We start from the raw sequence: 18,470 nt of genomic DNA, 5'->3' as shown, positions 1-18,470 counted from the left end.
AAAAAGTGTCACTTTCGCCCCCCCCCCCCCCTTTACAGTGAGGATCTAAACCTATACATTTCACCGACTCAGAATTACCAATTTTTTTTATAATTCAATGGGCGTGCTGTTCCAACCAGTTCCTTTCATGATATAATGACTATTAATACTCAAAAAAGTGTTCTGGTGTCTTTTGTTCAGCAATATGTCAGTTTTGATTTTCATAAAAAAGGGAAAGGGTTCCATCTGGAGGAGAAAATTTTTTCTTCTTTCAAAGCATGGCTTTATTTACCTTCCTGAAGAGTAGATTAAGAATCAAAAAATGGTTTATAAAAATATTGACCCTTGAAAAGTTATCCTTAAATAACTCAAAATCTGCTGATTTTGCTAAAACATCCAAAATTGTCAGTCTTTTGAGGATAGCCCTTTCTATGATCAAAATCTTTAAAAATCGTTTTGTTTAATTCTTTAATATACTCTTCAAAGCAAATTCAGGAAGGTGTATAAAGCCATAACAAAAATTCTTTTTTAAAAGCGAAGCTTTTCTATAATTAGGGTCGGTCCGTCCGTCCGTCCGTCCGAGATAGTTAGCTTTTATTCGTTAATTTAAGCATGTTAGAATTGTCCTATCGATTTCAAACTTTGCATGGTGATTTCTGTAGTAGTTAGGTACGATTTAGAAAGCGTAGCAACTCTATAATCATTACCCAAATGTCCGTACGTCCATTTTAAACATGTTGATTTTTTTACTTTTTTAAATAGCTTTTATTCGTTAATTTAAGCATGTTAGAATTGTCCTATCGATTTCAAATTTTGCATGGTAATTCCTGTAATAGTTAGGTACGATTTAGAAAGCGTAGCAACTCTATAATCATTACCAGAATGTCCGTACGTCCATTTTAAACATGTTGATTTTTCTACTTTTTTAACAACGAATTTTTATATGATCTAATTATCCGTTTGATCTGATATTTGGTATATTGATTCCTGGGACAACAAAGAACAATATTTTAAGCGAAGCAACTCTACAATCAAGCCCTAAAGATGTAAGTATGTCCATAAACATTATCCTGTATCAAGCAGTTTTTCAACAAATTTACTTACAATTTTGCTTCGAATCTTATACTTTTATATTCTGATTATTCAGTTCAGACACTATACAAGTATTAATGTCCGTTTGTCCTACCGTTTCAGTGCTTCGCTTTTATGGATGTTGTCATCCTTGTTTTTATGAAAATCAAATTGACATATTGCTGAAAAAAGCTACCAGAACACTTGTTTTGGTGTCAATTGTCATTATATCATAAAAGAAATGGGTTAAAATAGTGCGCAAATTTTTTTTTGCATTTTGAGTCGGTCTACCATACATACACCTCCTAGGTCCTACCCTAACCCAGCAGGGCATTCTTTACTTAACCTAACTTGGTCATCTAGCAATATACAGGAAAAGCACTAATTAAAAATTTAGTCTATGTATTTAGCCGCTTCAGCAATCATAAAAATATGAAGAACAAAAAGAGTTTTATATCTTATAAGAAATAATAAAAATCAATGAAGCAAAAAAATATATGATCAAGGTGATTTTAAGTCATTGCATATTTTAAAGCTTATAATTTTACTTTACATACCCAAATCACTACTCTCTATATTAGTATGTATTAGAGCTGAAAGTACATTGTAATATTACAAACAATATTATAATACTTTGGTTGGTAATAAGTTTTAAAATAATATTTAAAAAAATTCATTTAGTACCAAAATTAAACTCATATAGTACATATAGTACCTAGTTTGTCATATAGTACCATATAGTACAAAATTTTGACTATATAGTACATAAAGTACATATAGTACACAGTGGTCACCCTGCAAATATCAATATCCAAATAAGTTTGTTTTAAGTCAACTGTTATTTAAAAGGATAAAACTAAAGATTACCTAAGCCAAGTAAGAATTCCAACTTCCATGTCATATACTCTAAAAAAGAATGTATATTTTTAAAAGCGAAGCTTTTCTATAATTAGGGTCGGTCCGTCCGTCCGTCCGTACGTCCGTCCGTCCGTCCGTCCGTCCGTCCGTCCGTCCGTCCGTCCGAGATAGATAGCTTTTATTCGTTAATTTAGGCAGGTTAGAATTGTCCTATCGATTTCAAATTTTGCATGATGATTCCTGTAGTAGTTAGGTACGATTTAGAAAGCGTAGCAACTCTATAATCATTACCAGAATGTCCGTACGTCCATTTTAAACATGTTGATTTTTCTACTTTTTTGACAACAAATTTTTTTGTGATCTAGTTATCCGTTTGATCTGATTTTTTGTATATTGATTCATGAGACAACAAAGAACAATAGTATAAGCAAAGCTACTCTATAATCAAGTCCTAAAAATGTAAGTATGTCCAGAAACATTATCCTGTATCAAGCAGTTTTTGAACAAAGGGGGGGGGCGAAAGTGACACTTTTTGAAACCAAAACTAAAAGTCAAAGGAACTCAACTAAAAAAAGAGTTACAGGTCTGACATTTTGCATGGCAGTTGCTTTATAGGGGTACAATATGGAACTGTGAAGAAACGGCGGCCCAACCGCCAAAAACCGCCGAGAAAAAACAAAAAAAATTACGGCGGGAAACGGCGGTTTTCGGCGGTTGTGCCGCCGTTTCTTCACAGTTCCATATTGTACCCCTATAAAGCAACTGCCATGCAAAATCTCAGACCTGTAACCCTTTTTTTAGTTGAGTTCCTTTGTTGACTCTTAGTTTTGGTTTCAAAAAGTGTCACTTTCGCCCCCCCCCTTTACTTACAATTTTGCTTCGACTCTTTCGATACTTTTATATTCTGATTATTCAGTTCTTACACTATACAAGTGTTAATGTCCGTTAGTCCTACCGTTTCAGTGCTTCGCTTTTATGGATGTTGTGATCCTTGTTAAATAATATATCAATTTTTACAGTGTAAGGTATGTAAGTATTCAATTTTTTATTTGAGTAAGTTTCATACCTGAAGAGATAGTATGGATATCTAACTATCTCAATGCTGGCATAAGTCAGTAGCAGGTAGAAAACAACAGGCTAAATATAAAAGATTATATAAAAAAAAACTCTCATTACATTTATAAAACTACAAAGTATGTCTAATTACATTTTATGCATCTTGCTTTTTATGTTCTTATATAAAAGGGAACTTTTCTTTTCATCTGTAAACAAAAGAGAAAGTGTCTAATTAGAGATGTTCTCTTTTTTATGTTTACTACTTCAGGGATGGTTATTTTGAATTTTTTGTAAAGATTAAGTTCAAATTCGATTTTTTAGGTTAATTTTTCATTAATTTTGATACTATTTCGGTTTAATATATGCGCTTAAAGAATTATGGCTACCTAAAAATTAATAAAACAGGTTTTTTCTTATGTTTGTTTTAAGCAATAGCAATACTGCATACTTTTTGTTCACAATCATAATTTAAATATTAAAATGTTAAGAGCAATAGGTATTACTTGAATTATCAAAAGGTATGGAAGATATTGACCTTGTCTTGCATTCTTGGTTCTGAATCTATCATAATGAACAGAAATATCAGTCTGCCTCCAACTTGAATTGTAGCTTCAAAAACGGATCCCTGATTGAAAAATCATTTTTAGTAACATCCTCTAAATTCTGCCTTTTGCAGTCGGCAAATATTATTGAGAATGAAAAGCTTTTGTTTTATATCAGTCGCTCCTGCTCTTATTTTTTAAAAAATATACTAGTTTTTTTTACCTTAGTATAGCCAAACAGAGGATTCAAAACTTCTAAAATGCTCATCAATTGTAAAAACTAAAATACAACAAAATTTATATTAGATGTGTTGTTTCACATATATTTGAATTTTATTATTTCACCTTTTTTTTCAATTCTCCAATAGAATTAAAAATTGAAAGTTATATATTGGAAGATTTTTTCTCACCTTAAATACATTGCCAACAGTACTAAATGCTTTAGGTAAAAACTCTTCTTGTTCCTGAAATATTAATTTAGTTTAAGACTGATAATAAAAAGTGGTTTTCCTTTTGCTTAAAAATGTATTATCCCAAAAAAGTTAATAAAATTAGTTTTGAATTTTTATACATAAATAGATTTATACTACATTTTTTTACAGGGTTGAAGAGAGGTAAATGATTGTATAAAATAATATTGTTTTACTGGGTAGCCATTATTACAAAACTTTTATTAGTAGGGCCAATAGCTCACTATTTAATTGGTTGATTTTTACTCCTGCAATATAGAAACTTACCCTTGAGTATTTAATTGTAAGAATGAGGAATGCATAAAGAAAGCCACAGAACATGAAAGTGTTGTAAATGAACAAATAAATTCTTCTCTTGCTCTCACTAATGAAACCCAGCTCTTCCTTCTGAAGTTTTTCATAGGCTTCTGGATACTGAAATATGATTCCTCTATATTTCTTAATCTTCTAGGTTATGTTTAAACATAAAATATAACATGAAGTATATTTTGTATCTTAGGGAGAACTATGTTGCTGTCAATTTAAGCCAGTCAAAGATTTATTTATAGTATTACTTCAATCTTAAACTCCGTTAAACAATTACATTATTTTTTTAATTGCCAATGGAAAGAAGTCAATTTTTCTGCTCACCAAGTTGCATGGCTATTTTGTTGGCATAATTGGATACAACTGTTATATCTATGGTAAATTTTGTATTTTTTTGCCATTAAAAAAGTGGTATTGACAATACCTACCAAAATTGGTTTAATTTACCTTGGTTCTGAGCATGTCTTTAGCTGAAATATCCGGGTTAGCATCAGGTTCACCCTCAGATTCGGATTCATGTTTGATTCGATCAAAATCTATTTTTAACCATGGCAACTTCTGTTTAAAACAAGATTTAATTATGATATTCTTATTTCTTTTGTACATTTTTCAAGTAAATGCTTGTTTAATTTAACTAATTTTTAGGTATATGTAAAACAGCTTTTGAAATATGAAATATTTGGATGTGTTGTTGTTTACATTCAGGGATCTAAAGGGAAAAGACAATGGCCGATAAAATGTACATTACCAAAATTACTCATTCTCTAGATTGAAATTAGCGGTTTAAACGGTTGAACAGTCACACAACGTAATTAACCAACCAATCAAAATTTACTGTAGTCCCTAAAGTTGTTTAGCCATAGAAAAAGAAAACGTGATTTTAAAACTTTGGGGACTAGTGTAATAAACAGTCCATTGTCCCTTTTGACTTTTATCATTTATTGATAATAAAATCTTGACAGTCCTTTGAGTCAAACAATAATCTTGGCCACCAATCTGGCTCTTTCTTCTTGATTTTTATACGAATTTCTCGATCTGTTGCTTCAATATTTCCTTTAAAAATAATTTTATTATGATATATGTTTGTTTTGTGGCCTTCATATAAAACTTTACTATATAAGATCATGTAAAGCACATGAACATGCCAAAAAAAGACATATTTATTGCATGCATATGTCAAGAACTTAATGTTTAAGTTATCATACTTTAAAAACTACATGGTAGATACTTATAATACTAATAATCAATATTAAGGTATACTTAATAGTCAATTTAACAGGATTACTTGAAACAATGGATATAAGATACGTGGATACTATGAGATATTCTCACATACCCTGATAAAAGGTTTCTCTCAGCTGGTTAATAAAACCATGAAGGAACGTATTGGCCAATATCTAATGATTATATTATCAACCTTTCTAAATTCCCCTGTTACAATATCCACTTATTCTATGTCCATCCGTGTAACCTACCTGAATCTTTTTTGATGGGGAGAAAGAATTCAATTAGGAAATGATAATTAATCTTCTCCCCAGAACTTCCTGTGCCAATGGCTGAAAACTCGATCTCTTCTTCCTCTACAAATATAGTTAATTGATTGGCCATAGTTTTTATATTAAGCACATTGTGACTTGACCCGCTATCTCATGAGAGCTGAATATGACAGGTGTCCCAAATTAAGTCACCGTAAATGACGCTCTCCGCAGACAATTATAATATTTCTTATTGGTGTTTTTTTCGCAGTTTTTGTGTCGCACAAAAGTTTTAATCAACTAAAAACATTAAATACTTTCTTTCTATGTTATGAATTTTAGGCCTTGAAGTGCTGATTTTTCTTTTGCACAGCAAATAACATTTATGTGTTATGTAAACATTATAAAATTAATGTTAATGATTAGAAATAATCCTACCTAAATTTATATCAGGATCTACAACGTCCTTAAGGTCAATTCTTAGTAGCACATCGGATTCTAAATTAAAAAATAATTATAAATTAATTAAAACAATTGTATTACAGACAGCTTTCCGCGGATATTTGAAGAAAAAAATACGAGATTAAATCAGTGTTGTTAAACCCGAGGGGCCAAAGTTATCAATGCTATATATGATTTTTCAGTATGGTTAAGAACCAATTCTAATCAAGCGGATATAAATCGGTTTCGAAGCAATTCTGGAAATGTCATTAAACAAAGGGGGATCTTAAGGGATAAGACAGTGATCAAAAAATTCTTGTATATCCTTAATGCTGAAACACAAAATTACCCCTTCTGTAAATAACAATTAGTTGTTTAAATTAAATGAACCAACCAATCAAGTCCCTATAGTCGTTAAGCCATAGAATAAGATAAAGTTATTACAAAACTTTGGGGACTTGAATACTAAACAGCCCATTGTCCTTTCCCTCCCTGCATTTCTGTACCTGATTGTGCCCAGTACACAAAAGGTGCATAGGTTTTTGCCATTGCTTTATTCTGAAAAAAATAATTTTTAACAAAATCAAAATTCTTTATTGCCTCATACATAATATTTCTTTTAACAGCTTCTGTAAGGCAATTTATTGTTTTTGTTTTTTTTCAATAACAAAGCATAATAATGTATCAAAAAATAACATTTTTCCTCAATTATGATAATTTAAGAATAATTTTATTGATTCCTGTATAAAAGCGCTGTATGTTACATATTTTTTTTAAAACTAAAATAAAACTTTATTGATAACAAAGTACACCACAAAACTGATAAAGTTATTATATTTATGTTGACCTAATGACGCTCTAGGTTAAAAGACACTAATTAGAACATAAATTAACAGAATATTAAGTTGAACTATCATTCTAGTAGGTATTAGCTTCCATACAGCGATTTTCTTCTGATTTTTAACAAGTTTTCTGTGTGGCTTAGCAACGATCAATATCTTACAGACGGAAAGGGGTGTTAATATTTTGTAGATTTATTTTAGTTAATAAAAAAATATAAATTAGTTTAATTTACACGATTAAAACACAATTGCACCGCAAAAATTAAAGTTTATTAAAAAAATAAAAAAAAATAAATCTACAAAACTGAAACGGAATTTAGCTTTCTTCCTTAAACCCGGCATAGAAAGGAAAGTAAGGACTAAATGGGGGGGGGGGGGGAAAGGAAGGTGGAGTTTATGAGGGGTATTATTATTAGGGGAGTTTTAGAGAAAGAAGGGTAAGGCAAAAGAATGGGGGAAAATATGCATTATTATTAAATAATAATAAATTGCAGATAAGAATTTATCAAAATTAATAAAAGAAATTTTAAAAAATTAGGGTTTTTTTTAACATTCTTCTTAGTGAGGGAGGGGGGACATTGGGTAGTTTATTACATTAGTCCCCATAGTTTTATAAAAACTTTTTCTTATTAGTTAGCTTAAAACTTTAGGGAATTAAATTTTGATTAGTTGGTTCATTAGTTGAGAGTCTAAACGTTTCAACAATTAATTGCAATCTAAAGAAAGGGTAATTTTGTGTATTATCGTTGGGAATGTACATCAATTAATATCGGCCATTGACCTTATAAGATACTTCTAAGTAGAGGTAAAGAAATGCTACGCTTCCAAGATTATAACTTGTTATTAAAGGAATCTCCATACAAAGTTCAAGGTAGAATAATGAAATATGATACCAAGAGAAGCCCGAAATTTTGTTTTTTATATATTATAAGTAGAATGTTCTTATTTGGTCAAATTTGTTTTCATGCTTCTTAAAAGTTATGACTGGCTCCTTAGGAGCATTATGCCTACGGGATACTATCCTTGTGGGGCGTTTTAAGCCTTTACTTAACCTAACCTAACCTAGAATAAAAAGAAAATCAAAATAGTTTTAAGTTGTTGCCCAGAAGAAAATATAAAATTTCTTCAAAATAAGATTAATATGAATCTTTCTAAAAATTCAATTAAAGTATTTAAAGTTTTTGAGGCAAAGAATATTAATAAGATAATTTGTGGTTATGGAATTTGGGGTACCAGTGTAATTTATAGTCCAATGTCCCCTCCCTCCTTCTATGGAAAAACACGATTGTATAAGATAACATGATTATAAAACTTTGTGTACCATTGTAATATATAGTTTGGTCCTACTAATTTATAATCGAATGTCACCTCCCTGATAATACCTTCTTCATTTTGCATTTTTAGATATATGACACTGAACTATTTTAGGCCTAATAATTTTAGGCTGAGCTGGATCTTTAATTCATTTTAGTGGTGTGCCAGATCGGGGTGAGCCAAATTTCAGCCAATCACAGCGCGGCATTTCATAAAATGCTGTGCTCTCATTGGTGGAAAGTTGGCTCACTCCGATCTGGCACACCACTAAAATGATATAAAGATCCAGCTCTGATATTATGCTAAACATTTGTATTTTACATTATTATAAAATAAACATTATCTTATTTGAGCTTTTTTGTGTGTGTGTGTGTGTGTGTGTGTGCGTGTGTTATCTAAATATGTGTGCAATTATGTGTGTGTGGTTGCAAATCTGTGCACACACACACACACACACATGTAAGTGCAAAAAGAAAGTGAAAGGGGATGAATAAACTACATTGCATATTAGTGCACGGTCCAATTCTTAAATATTTTGTTTAAACTAAAGGGATTTGCTAAGCAGATGATTTAATTTACCTTTAAAGATTCTTTTATTTTTGTCTGTTAAAGAACATACTCCATAGAAAATATCTATTCTTTGGGACATTTTGTTTTCATTTAATTTTAATTGTTTTTTTTGTTTTTTGATTATTTAAATCCATTTTTAAGTATTGGGGCGATTGCGCGCTTTAGCGTGGCAGTTAAAATGCAGCTGTTATTTTATCTACCTTTTAAAAAGATTTTCTTTGTTTTTATTTTGAAATATGTTAATAAATAAGTTAAAATAAAAGTGAAAAAGTAATAAACATAACACAAAATGGCAGGTTAATATTGATAAGGGCAAAAATACTTTTGTCACCTAAATGATTTTTCACAATCAAAAAAAGACATAATCTTGGAGAAGTCTTTGGATGTAAGATTAACCTACTTAACGTTTTGTGATAAATATATTATGCCAAAAACCTAGGGCTTCAGTTAAGGAAGCTTCATTGAAATTGTTATTTTATCAATTTAAAATTCAGCTGGATGTAGAGAAACCTATTCCTAAACAAACAAGTCATCTTTTCGAAAATAGTTTTTTTTTGTCTCACTAGTGGGTTTGAATTTGAGGCTTATGCTCGGCTGCCAAGCCCTGGAAAAACCTTCCAATAATATACTAGAAGCTTAGATATTAAGCATATAGGTTTATCAGAATGGGAGAATAAGACAAATACACATCCTGTTACTTTATTTAGGATTCTTCTAAAGTACCTTAAAACTTTTAACCTATAAATATTTCAATAACATGTAATGATTTATTGAAAAAAAAGATAAAGAATGCATTAAGATGAATCATTTTGGATAAGACGCTACAAAACTTTTCGTAACTTTTGGATCAGGTCTAAATTACGAGGATTGTTCTACAGTGAATGGGGGGGGGGGGGGGTAATGGGCTGGTAATTACTCTGGCCCCCAAAGTTTTATAATAACGTTTTCTTATTCGTTATTTAAACTTTAGATACTTTTAATTGAATTTGATTGGCTGGTTTATTAAGTTGAGTGTTCAAACGTTTCAACCAGTGTGAAATGTAATCTACAGTATGGGCAATTTGTGTATCACCATTGGGGACTTACACCAATTTAACGGTCACTGTCTTATCCCTTTAGATCCCTAATGTTCCCATTTAAAACTACCAGATTGCTTGATTAAGACATTCATAAATATTCTTGAAGGATCAAAACCAAAACCTCATAAGAAGCAAAACAAATTCTTTATGCATGTTTTTAATTTATATGCTTACTTAGGCTTTACGATCTGCCATTCGGACGCTAGACACCAATGAATTGTAAAAAAGGCCCTATTTCGTATTTTTGTCTTGATTTTTACTTTTCTTAACAACTGAAAACTTTTTATTTCTTTTTTTCTTGCCACTAAAAATCATTTTTATGAAAGGTTTTACATATTCATTTATGTAGTTTGTTAGAAGCGCAGATACTTGTCAATTCTAAAACAATTTATTTGTCAGTATTATGGAGTCACGTCTAATTTTTTATCTCGTTTATTAAGTACAGCGCTCTCTTTTGATAATATGATGAATCGATGATCACGCTATGTCTCAAGGGGTTTAGTTTTGTCTTGAAACTTTTATTGTTTCTATGCCATAGCTCTAGCGGCTAAAGCCAAGTACTTTTCGTGGCCCCTAGGGACACATTAGGGGAAGGGGAGGGGAGGACACTCAACTTTACATTTTAAGTTACAAAATTTTAGAGGTTTTTTAAAGTGGAGATTTGTTTTGGGAGGTTAAAGTTAACATATCTATAATACAAAGTAGCTTGATGTCTGTCCGTCTGTCCCTTAAGATCTCGGTAACCACTGAACCGATCGGATTCTACTCTTCAGGGTATATACCTATTGGTCCTGTGGTGGTTTTAAGCTATTTTCTTGGGGGGTGGGACACCCCCAACCCCCCCAAAAACAAATAAAATCCCCCCTATTTTTTTTTTTGTAAAAAATATATTTGGTCCTTTGTAGAAGATTCCCTTTGTGGAAGATTTCCTTTGTGGAATATTTCCTTTGTAGAAGATTTCCTTGGTCCTTACAAATTTCACCTTACACTTTTTTTACCATCTCTTGGGGCAAAGTCCCTAGAGGCTAGGGGCAAAGCTGCTAGTTCCATAAATAGTAATAAACATTCATGATTAGAAAATTCACCGTAAAAGAAAACCATATTGGCTTAGCGGTTAGCGAGATAGTTAGCTGCAGACAGACAGACATCTTGTTACTTTTTTATAAGGATTTATCATACATGCTTAATAAAGTTGAAGAGTACATTCCAAAAAAGTTTCTTTGAAATAGAAGCTTAAGTTTAGAAGAGCCAAAGTTTTCAGTTTCAAATCTTAATTATAAGTATGACATGAAGTTGGATTTAATTTTATCAAAATTTATCAAGTTTACATATATTTTAAGAGAAGTTATTTTAACAAGGAAGACAATGAATATATAAGCGTAGAAAATCAAGAATAGTTATTTATCTCATCGTATTACAAATAGCTCTCCGCGGATATGAAATATACATTTATAAGATTAAAACCAGTTTGTTTAGCCATGAGATGCCGATTCTGCTTAAGGCAAGGGCTAAAAATCTGGTTTTAATCTTATGATTGTACATTTTTATATTCGTAGAAAACTGGACATAATACGATGCTGTACATAATTTTTCAGTAGGGCCGAGTATTAACGGATTTTTCCGGCTTTTTAAAAAAAATTCAAGTATTGCGGTTGTTTAAAAGTTTTAACCATTTTGGTAATTTCATGTTGCTCCCTGAATACTGAATAGGCCTTAAGGAGTAGAATCAGGAATTTCGTTCCTAGCCCGAGAAAACCTCTGAAAATTGGCCAATTTTCAAAAAAATCCTTAAAAATAGCGTTTTTAGAGGTTTTTTTGACGATTTTCCCAAAAAACTTCATCGCATCCGAACGGCTTTAAATTTGAGGCTTAGTCGTGACTGACTCGTGGCTGCCGAGTCCAAATCATAACTGCTCTTTTGGCTGGTAGTGGCAACTTTTTTACTTGTACTCTAATAATTATAATATGTCCGGACATGAATATTAATAATCAAATTAGCTTTTGATTTTACCAATAATTAAATATTCAATATGCCATTCCTGTTTTATTTATTATGCATTTAAAGATTAGTACTATTAAATTCCAAGGATCTAAGGGATAAGGCATGGGTTGATAAATTGTTGTACATCCCCATTGATGATACACAAAATTCCCCCTCTGTAGATTACAATTAGTGGTTGAAACATTTGAACACTCAACTTAATGAACCAACCAAGTCCCCGAAGTTTTTAAGCCAAGAAACAAGAAAACGTTACTTTAAAACTTGGGGGAGTAGTGTAATAAACAACCCAATGTCCCCTCCCTCCTTAGCTAAATACAACCATTTGCATAGCAGTAGTTGATTTTTTATCTTTGCTAATGAAACTGTAGTATCCCATTCCTTTATCAATAATTCTGACAATAGTATTTAAATAAATCATACAATCTAACCAATACAGCTATTGCGGGCAGACTTTAATACCTTAGAATTGAGATAAGATAAATCTGTGTGTGTGTGTGTGTGTGTTTGAGTCCAGATCTATCTGCAGACAGGGAGGGGAAATTAGACTGTTTATTACACTAGTCCCCAAAGTTAAATAATAACGTTTTCTTGTTCGTTGGCTCGACAACTTTGGGGACTTTAGTAAAGGGATAGTTGCATGAAGTACATTTTAGAAAAAATGAATTTAAGCATAAGTTACAATATTACCATCAAACATACATAATTTTGTATTACAACATATAACAAACAATTAGATATTACTAAACTAGTCGTCATGTTGTTTTTGCGAAAATAAACCAGCTATACAAATTGCATAAATCACAAAAATACGTTTTTCAAGTCTTGATATTCTTAAAACTACGTGGTAGAAAATTGAAATTCTTTCAAATATATGCTCTACAGATGTAGATTAAACCATTTACCAGGAAAAAATATGCGGTTCACTAAATTCATGTTCAAATGCATTTCGTACAACTACGCCTTTTGAATAGTTCGTTTATTTAGTTGAGTGTCCAAAGGTTTCAAGCTTTCAATGGTCACGTTATGCACATAAGTTTTTCGGCCGTTGTCTTATCCCTTTAGATCCCTGCCAGTTCTGTCTTTTGATGTTTTGGAAATGAAATTCATTTTTAGCAGCGGGGAGAATATATTGAACATATACATAATACTAGAGTTTGCTCGATATCACTATCTCCCTATTGGCTAGTTTTCTATATGCATATCTATTTCTCAATAAATCTATTTTCCTCACCCGGCATTACTATTTAAAGAAAGTAAATATTTAATAATTTAAATGATTTTAAAAAGATTTTTTAAATTATATTTTTTTCTTTACAATACCATCACCAAAGGGTTAATATGATTACTACAATTTTAGTTTAATATTTGAACACACAAAGTGTCGCCACAATCGAATTCTTTTAAAACAGAGTTTTCTTAAATTTATTATATTATAAATTTAAATTTTCTTTTTCATGATTAGAAATTAAATACTTCAATATAATGTAAATAGCAACATGAAATGAAAAAAATGAATTTATTTTTAATAGAGTAAAATAATGGGTCTTATCGTTCTGGCCAATGGGATTTTATTATGGATTATTGGAGCACTATAAGTTTTAAACATATATTTCTTGGAAGACTTGAGCTCATTTATAGACATTTATTTCCTATATAGATCTGACATGGATCTTGATGCAATACAGCAGGCCGTTTTGTACATGTTAAAAATTAGAAGATTTCATTAAATAAAAGTAATCGCAAATATACTTAGTAAATAACAAAAATGTCATTTTTAAAAACGAAGCTTTTCTATAATTAGGGTCGGTCCGTCCATAACGGATATATTTATAATTTTAATAAATTAACATAGAATGTATTCAATATAACAAAAGAAATGGTTATATAACTTATATACATTGTTTCCAATTAAAAAAAATAAGAATAGTGTAGGTAGTTTTAAAAGTGTTTTAGTGTACAAAAAAAGTATAAGATATCAAGTAAGTTTATAAAAATCAAATGATAAGAAAAATAAAAGGTTGTATATTATTAGAGCAATTGTCATGCCAAATTTTAGCGTTCTTCGCCTGTTTCTATATCTCTTTTACTAGCGGCTACGCCCCTAGAGGCGTCTAGGGGCACTTGAGGAGGAGAGAGTCGAATTTGATAACCCAATTTCTTACTTTAGATATTTTTTTAAAGTATAAAAAAACTTTGGGGGAGCGAAAAAAATTTTTTTTTTTTTTGGGGGGGGGTCCCTCCCCCCCTCACTTTTAATTTTAGTTAAACAAATTTGAAGAAAAATTTGGGGGGGATTTTTCATTTTTCGGGGGGGGGGGGGGTGTCCCACCCCCCTAGAAAATAGTTATATACTTTCCCGGGACCTATGAGAAGCTACCCTGTTAAGGAGAACCCGATCGGTTCAGCGGTAAGCGAGATCCTTCGGTACAAACATACAGACAAACACACAGATACACAGAGCAACAAACATCCTGTTACTTTATTATAAGGATATATAAATTTCGCTATTTGCGGATTTTTCCTACTTGTTATCATATGAAGTACATTCTGTTTTATAACTTGAGATCATATTAAATATTACAAGTAAAGTTACTAGGTACAAAAAGTTAAAGAAATACAGGTTCCGGAGCTGCAGGCCTCCAGATGGTCTCTGTACAGGTAAAACTGAAAAAAAAAAAATTTAAGGTTACAGGTCAACTTATAAAACAAAATATGCATCTTTTTTAATGTTATTCACATATTTGAAGAAAAAAGATGCATATTTTGTTTATTAAGTTGATTTGTAACTTTAAAAAAATTTTATTTTTTTTATTTTTACCTGTACAGAGACCACCTGGAGGCCTGCAGCTCCGGAACCTGGAGGTCTATCCAAAAAATCTTAAAACTTCGTGAAATTCATTATATAAGAATGATTTTATCTCTAATAACCTATCCTCTCAGTCCAAAGATAAAGCCTAGGTGCCAGGTTTACGCAAATGTGTCAAAACTTCCCCCCCCCCCCCCTTAGTAGTACTTGAATGTCTTAATTTCTACGCAGCTACTATATAATAAGATATGGATATTCAGTATGATTGGGAGAATTAAGAAACAAAAATTAACTAGGGATGAAGAAAAAAATTAATTACACAATTGTGATCAACAAAATTATCCCTTGTAGATTAAAATTTGTGGTGTATAAGTTTGGAAACTTTTTTTTCTGATTCTGACTAAACCAAAATTATATATAATGTATAACATTACTATTTTTTTGGTTTGAATGTTCGCCTGCGCTTCTAATGGACATAATTGTCCTTGTTTTCTCTCCCAATTAGTCAAAGATTCAATTAAAACTCGTAGAAAAAAGTTTAAACTTAGTTTCAAGCATTTAGGGGATAAAATATCAAAATGGAAACATGGGTTAAAATTGTCATATTGTTTTGAAACTTAAATTGCGATTGGTAAAGCGTTACAACTCCACAAGAACAGTTTAAAAGTAATAGGATCTATGTCTGTCTGTTCCAAAGGATCTTGCTTACCGCTGAACCTATATAGTTCTCCTTTACAGTGAAGCTTTTCATAGGTCCTGGGAGCTTTATAACTAATTTAAGGGAGGTTACGTCCACCCTTTTAAAAGAAATCGTCCCTAGAATTTTAGAAAAAATTTACACCACAATTTTTTTTGCCGGTTTCTTTTGAAAAGTAAAATTGGAAGTAGGAGGGTCGACTTTATGTCCGTGTGTACGTTACTTTGTCTGTTCGTCACTCCTGAAAAGTATTTTGCCTTATTGTCTAAAGCATCAGTGCCCTTTATTCCTGATTAAGGAGTCTTATAGACAAGAGGACTTTGATTCTGGCTACTTGTTAAAATTTATTAATTATTAATTATAAATTATTAATAAATAACATAATAAATGCGTATCAAAATTCAAATCAATATCAAGATGTATTTGTCATACATACAGAAAATAATACTCATCTAACATAACTTGTTATTTTTTTACTCTATAAAGATTCTTTATTACCTATCTATTTTGTAACATACATTTTCCATATAAATTGTTAAAGATTCACCAAATATATTTTGTAAGCTTATATAAGGCTATATTTTGAGGTGTCTTAATTAACCCTCTATTCAATTATCAAATAATTGCAAATTTTCGTCTGAGTTTAAAGATCCCCAAAAAAATAATGGTCTAAATTGGTTGTATTTTTCAGGGGAAATGTTTTAGGGTATTTGAAAATTTTCTGACCTTTAGGCTAAGGGCGAAGCATCTGGTAAAAAGGAATTTCCTGTGAGTGTTATGCCTTTAAAGGGTTGGATGGCTTGTTGCCATTTTAAAGGTGTAATTATCAGGGAGGAAGGTTACATTGGGCTGTTTATTACACTTGTCTCCAAAGTTTTAGTTAAGTGCCAAAACGTGTCAGCCACTAATTGTTTTTTTTTTACAAAAGGGGTAATTTTATGTACCATCATTTGGGATTACATCAACATGTCAAACATTGTCTTTTCCCTTTAGATCCCTGGTAATTTTTCATGAAAATTAAAATTATTTTTTTTGTGTTGCAGGATGCGCGCCAAGACCAGTGACTTCTTGAAGGTGTTGAACAGAGCCAAGATAGATGATGAAACTGGAAACAAGAAGAAGCCATCATACATCTCTAAACAACCATTCCTATAAACAATATTAAGGGATAAGACAATGCACAATAAATTGATATATGAACATCCCCAATGATAAACAAATTTACCCCTTCTGAAAATTATAACTATTGGTTAAAAAGTTTCTAGTAGGGTTGGGCCGGATATCCGGTCTAGCCAATTATCCGGCCGGATATCCGGCCATTTTAAATATCCGGCCGGATACTAGATTTTTAAACTATCCGGTCACATGATATCCGGCTGATTTTTGACGCCGGATATCCGAATATCCGGCCGGATATCCGGTAAATTGCCGGATATCGAACGTTGGCCAGATATCCGGCCCAACCCTAGTTTCTAATACTAAAATTTTTGAGCCAACTAATGATATAACGTGGTTATAAAACTTTGGGTACCAGTGTAGTTTAGAGTTCATTGTCCCCTCTCCCTCTGGGTTTAGCATGCATATTTTAAGCAAAAGTTAGGGTTTTTCGACACTCAAATTTAATCACTCATGACCCCTTGTTATTTTCAGTTGTAAAACCTAATTTTTGTAATTTTATTTATATACATGTTTATAAAACCTACAATTTTAATTTAATATTTAAAAGAACTAACATATGTATTAAGCCTGGTGTGTTTTTTACTGATTAGAGGCTAAAAATTTTTATTAAGCTTTACATTTTTAATAGATTTTGAGGTTTTTGATTATTTTTATACAAGTTTAAAAAGAACTAAAACCAGTACTAGCTTATTTCTTCATTAAAAAGACGCATTTATAAATTTTTATTGTAATTTTTCTTTTCATACTTTCATTAAGTTTATCCTTTGTTATTATATTTACGCTGCAATATTTTAGGTTCTATGTATTCATTTTTATTGTCTGTTTGAGCTTCTTTTTTTATTAATTCAATTTTTCCAGTATGGCTTAGAAACCGATTAATATCCGCTGGATTAGAACCGGTTCACAGCCATGCTGAAAAATCATGTAAAGCATTGTATTACAAGACAATTTCCACGATTATTAAAACAAAAATCGTTAAATTAATACCAGTTATTTTAGCCGAAGCCTTTGTTCTCTCGGGGCTAATAAAACTGGTTTTAATCTTATAATTTTTCATTTTAATATCCGCGAAAAGCTGTCTATAATACGATGCGATAAATAACTATTATAGTTTAGTTTCTTAAGGTGGAATTTTACTTTTTTAAAACTAAGTTTTAAGCCAAATATAGCAAGTCACATTTCTAAAAATGTGTTCTTTTATTAGTTTTGTACACCAACTTGTAGAATTCAAACCTAAATTCTTCATTTCTACTTTATTACGTACTTTTCTAGAAAATTTATATTAAGCTTTCTTGGATATGGTCATCCTTATTTACAGATTATTACGGCGTTAGACCATTCTTATGTAAGTTTTATATTCTGCTGAATTTTTAGATTGAAAATTTAATCTTTTTATTCAAGTTAAATCCGGTGTTAATAATTTAGTTCTACATTAATGCTCTTTTGTTTTTATTCAATTCTTTTTTCTCCTTTGTAAACCTTTAAATACAAAATTTTGTAAAACTAATATAGCTACAATGAGTTTAACTTCTAATACGCAAATACCAGATCTTGTATTTAAAAAAAAAGATGTTCATTCACTACCGCACATGTTTACCCAATATTATTTCAATAACAAAATTTAAGGTAATGTTCCATTACCATTTTTACAAGCACGGGAAAGTTTTAGCTATTCCCATGCAGATTAGGTTTTCAATTTATTTTTTTAATGTTTTCAAAGCAATTAGGTAGACAAAAAATCCTCCAACTGGAAAACACCGAGAGAAAAATCCTCCAATTTCGA

General features: G+C 31.0%; 2 protein-coding genes across 8 annotated transcripts in view; one reads left to right on the top strand and one right to left on the bottom strand.

The window, feature by feature from the left end:
* The window catches only part of Arpc2 (Actin-related protein 2/3 complex, subunit 2), a 50,450-nt gene extending 33,373 nt beyond the window's left edge, over positions 1-17,077 (top strand). Inside the window, exons 13-14 of one of the 7 annotated variants that reach the window (XR_013885022.1) lie at positions 16,552-16,757; positions 17,001-17,077. Coding sequence is in view for 1 of the 7 variants with exons in the window: in XM_080180439.1 (XP_080036565.1) it covers positions 16,552-16,663 (112 nt within the window). In the remaining 6 variants the exon portion in view is untranslated. Of the gene's footprint in view, positions 1-16,551 lie in introns of all 7 variants that reach the window. The other 6 variants (XR_013885020.1, XR_013885019.1, XR_013885021.1 and 3 more) reach the window with 6 other exon arrangements.
* Positions 1-18,470, bottom strand: part of Hacd2 (3-hydroxyacyl-CoA dehydratase 2) — a 148,118-nt gene that overhangs the window by 3,076 nt on the left and 126,572 nt on the right. Inside the window, exons 2-12 of the mRNA XM_080180437.1 lie at positions 6,705-6,758; positions 6,196-6,255; positions 5,758-5,862; positions 5,249-5,335; positions 4,730-4,842; positions 4,244-4,390; positions 3,917-3,970; positions 3,730-3,786; positions 3,500-3,589; positions 2,975-3,045; positions 1,918-1,956 (exon numbers count right to left, since the gene is read on the bottom strand). Coding sequence (XP_080036563.1) covers positions 1,918-1,956; positions 2,975-3,045; positions 3,500-3,589; positions 3,730-3,786; positions 3,917-3,970; positions 4,244-4,390; positions 4,730-4,842; positions 5,249-5,335; positions 5,758-5,862; positions 6,196-6,255; positions 6,705-6,747 — 866 coding nt within the window. The 5' untranslated portion in view covers positions 6,748-6,758. The remainder of the gene's footprint in view (positions 1-1,917; positions 1,957-2,974; positions 3,046-3,499; positions 3,590-3,729; positions 3,787-3,916; positions 3,971-4,243; positions 4,391-4,729; positions 4,843-5,248; positions 5,336-5,757; positions 5,863-6,195; positions 6,256-6,704; positions 6,759-18,470) is intronic.

This window comes from Acartia tonsa, chromosome 12 (assembly GCF_053477335.1).
Source record: "Acartia tonsa isolate MP-2025a chromosome 12, ASM5347733v1, whole genome shotgun sequence".
Lineage (NCBI taxonomy): Eukaryota > Metazoa > Arthropoda > Copepoda > Calanoida > Acartiidae > Acartia > Acartia tonsa.
Note: the sequence above shows the minus strand (reverse complement) of the source record. Positions and strands in the feature narration are given on the sequence as shown.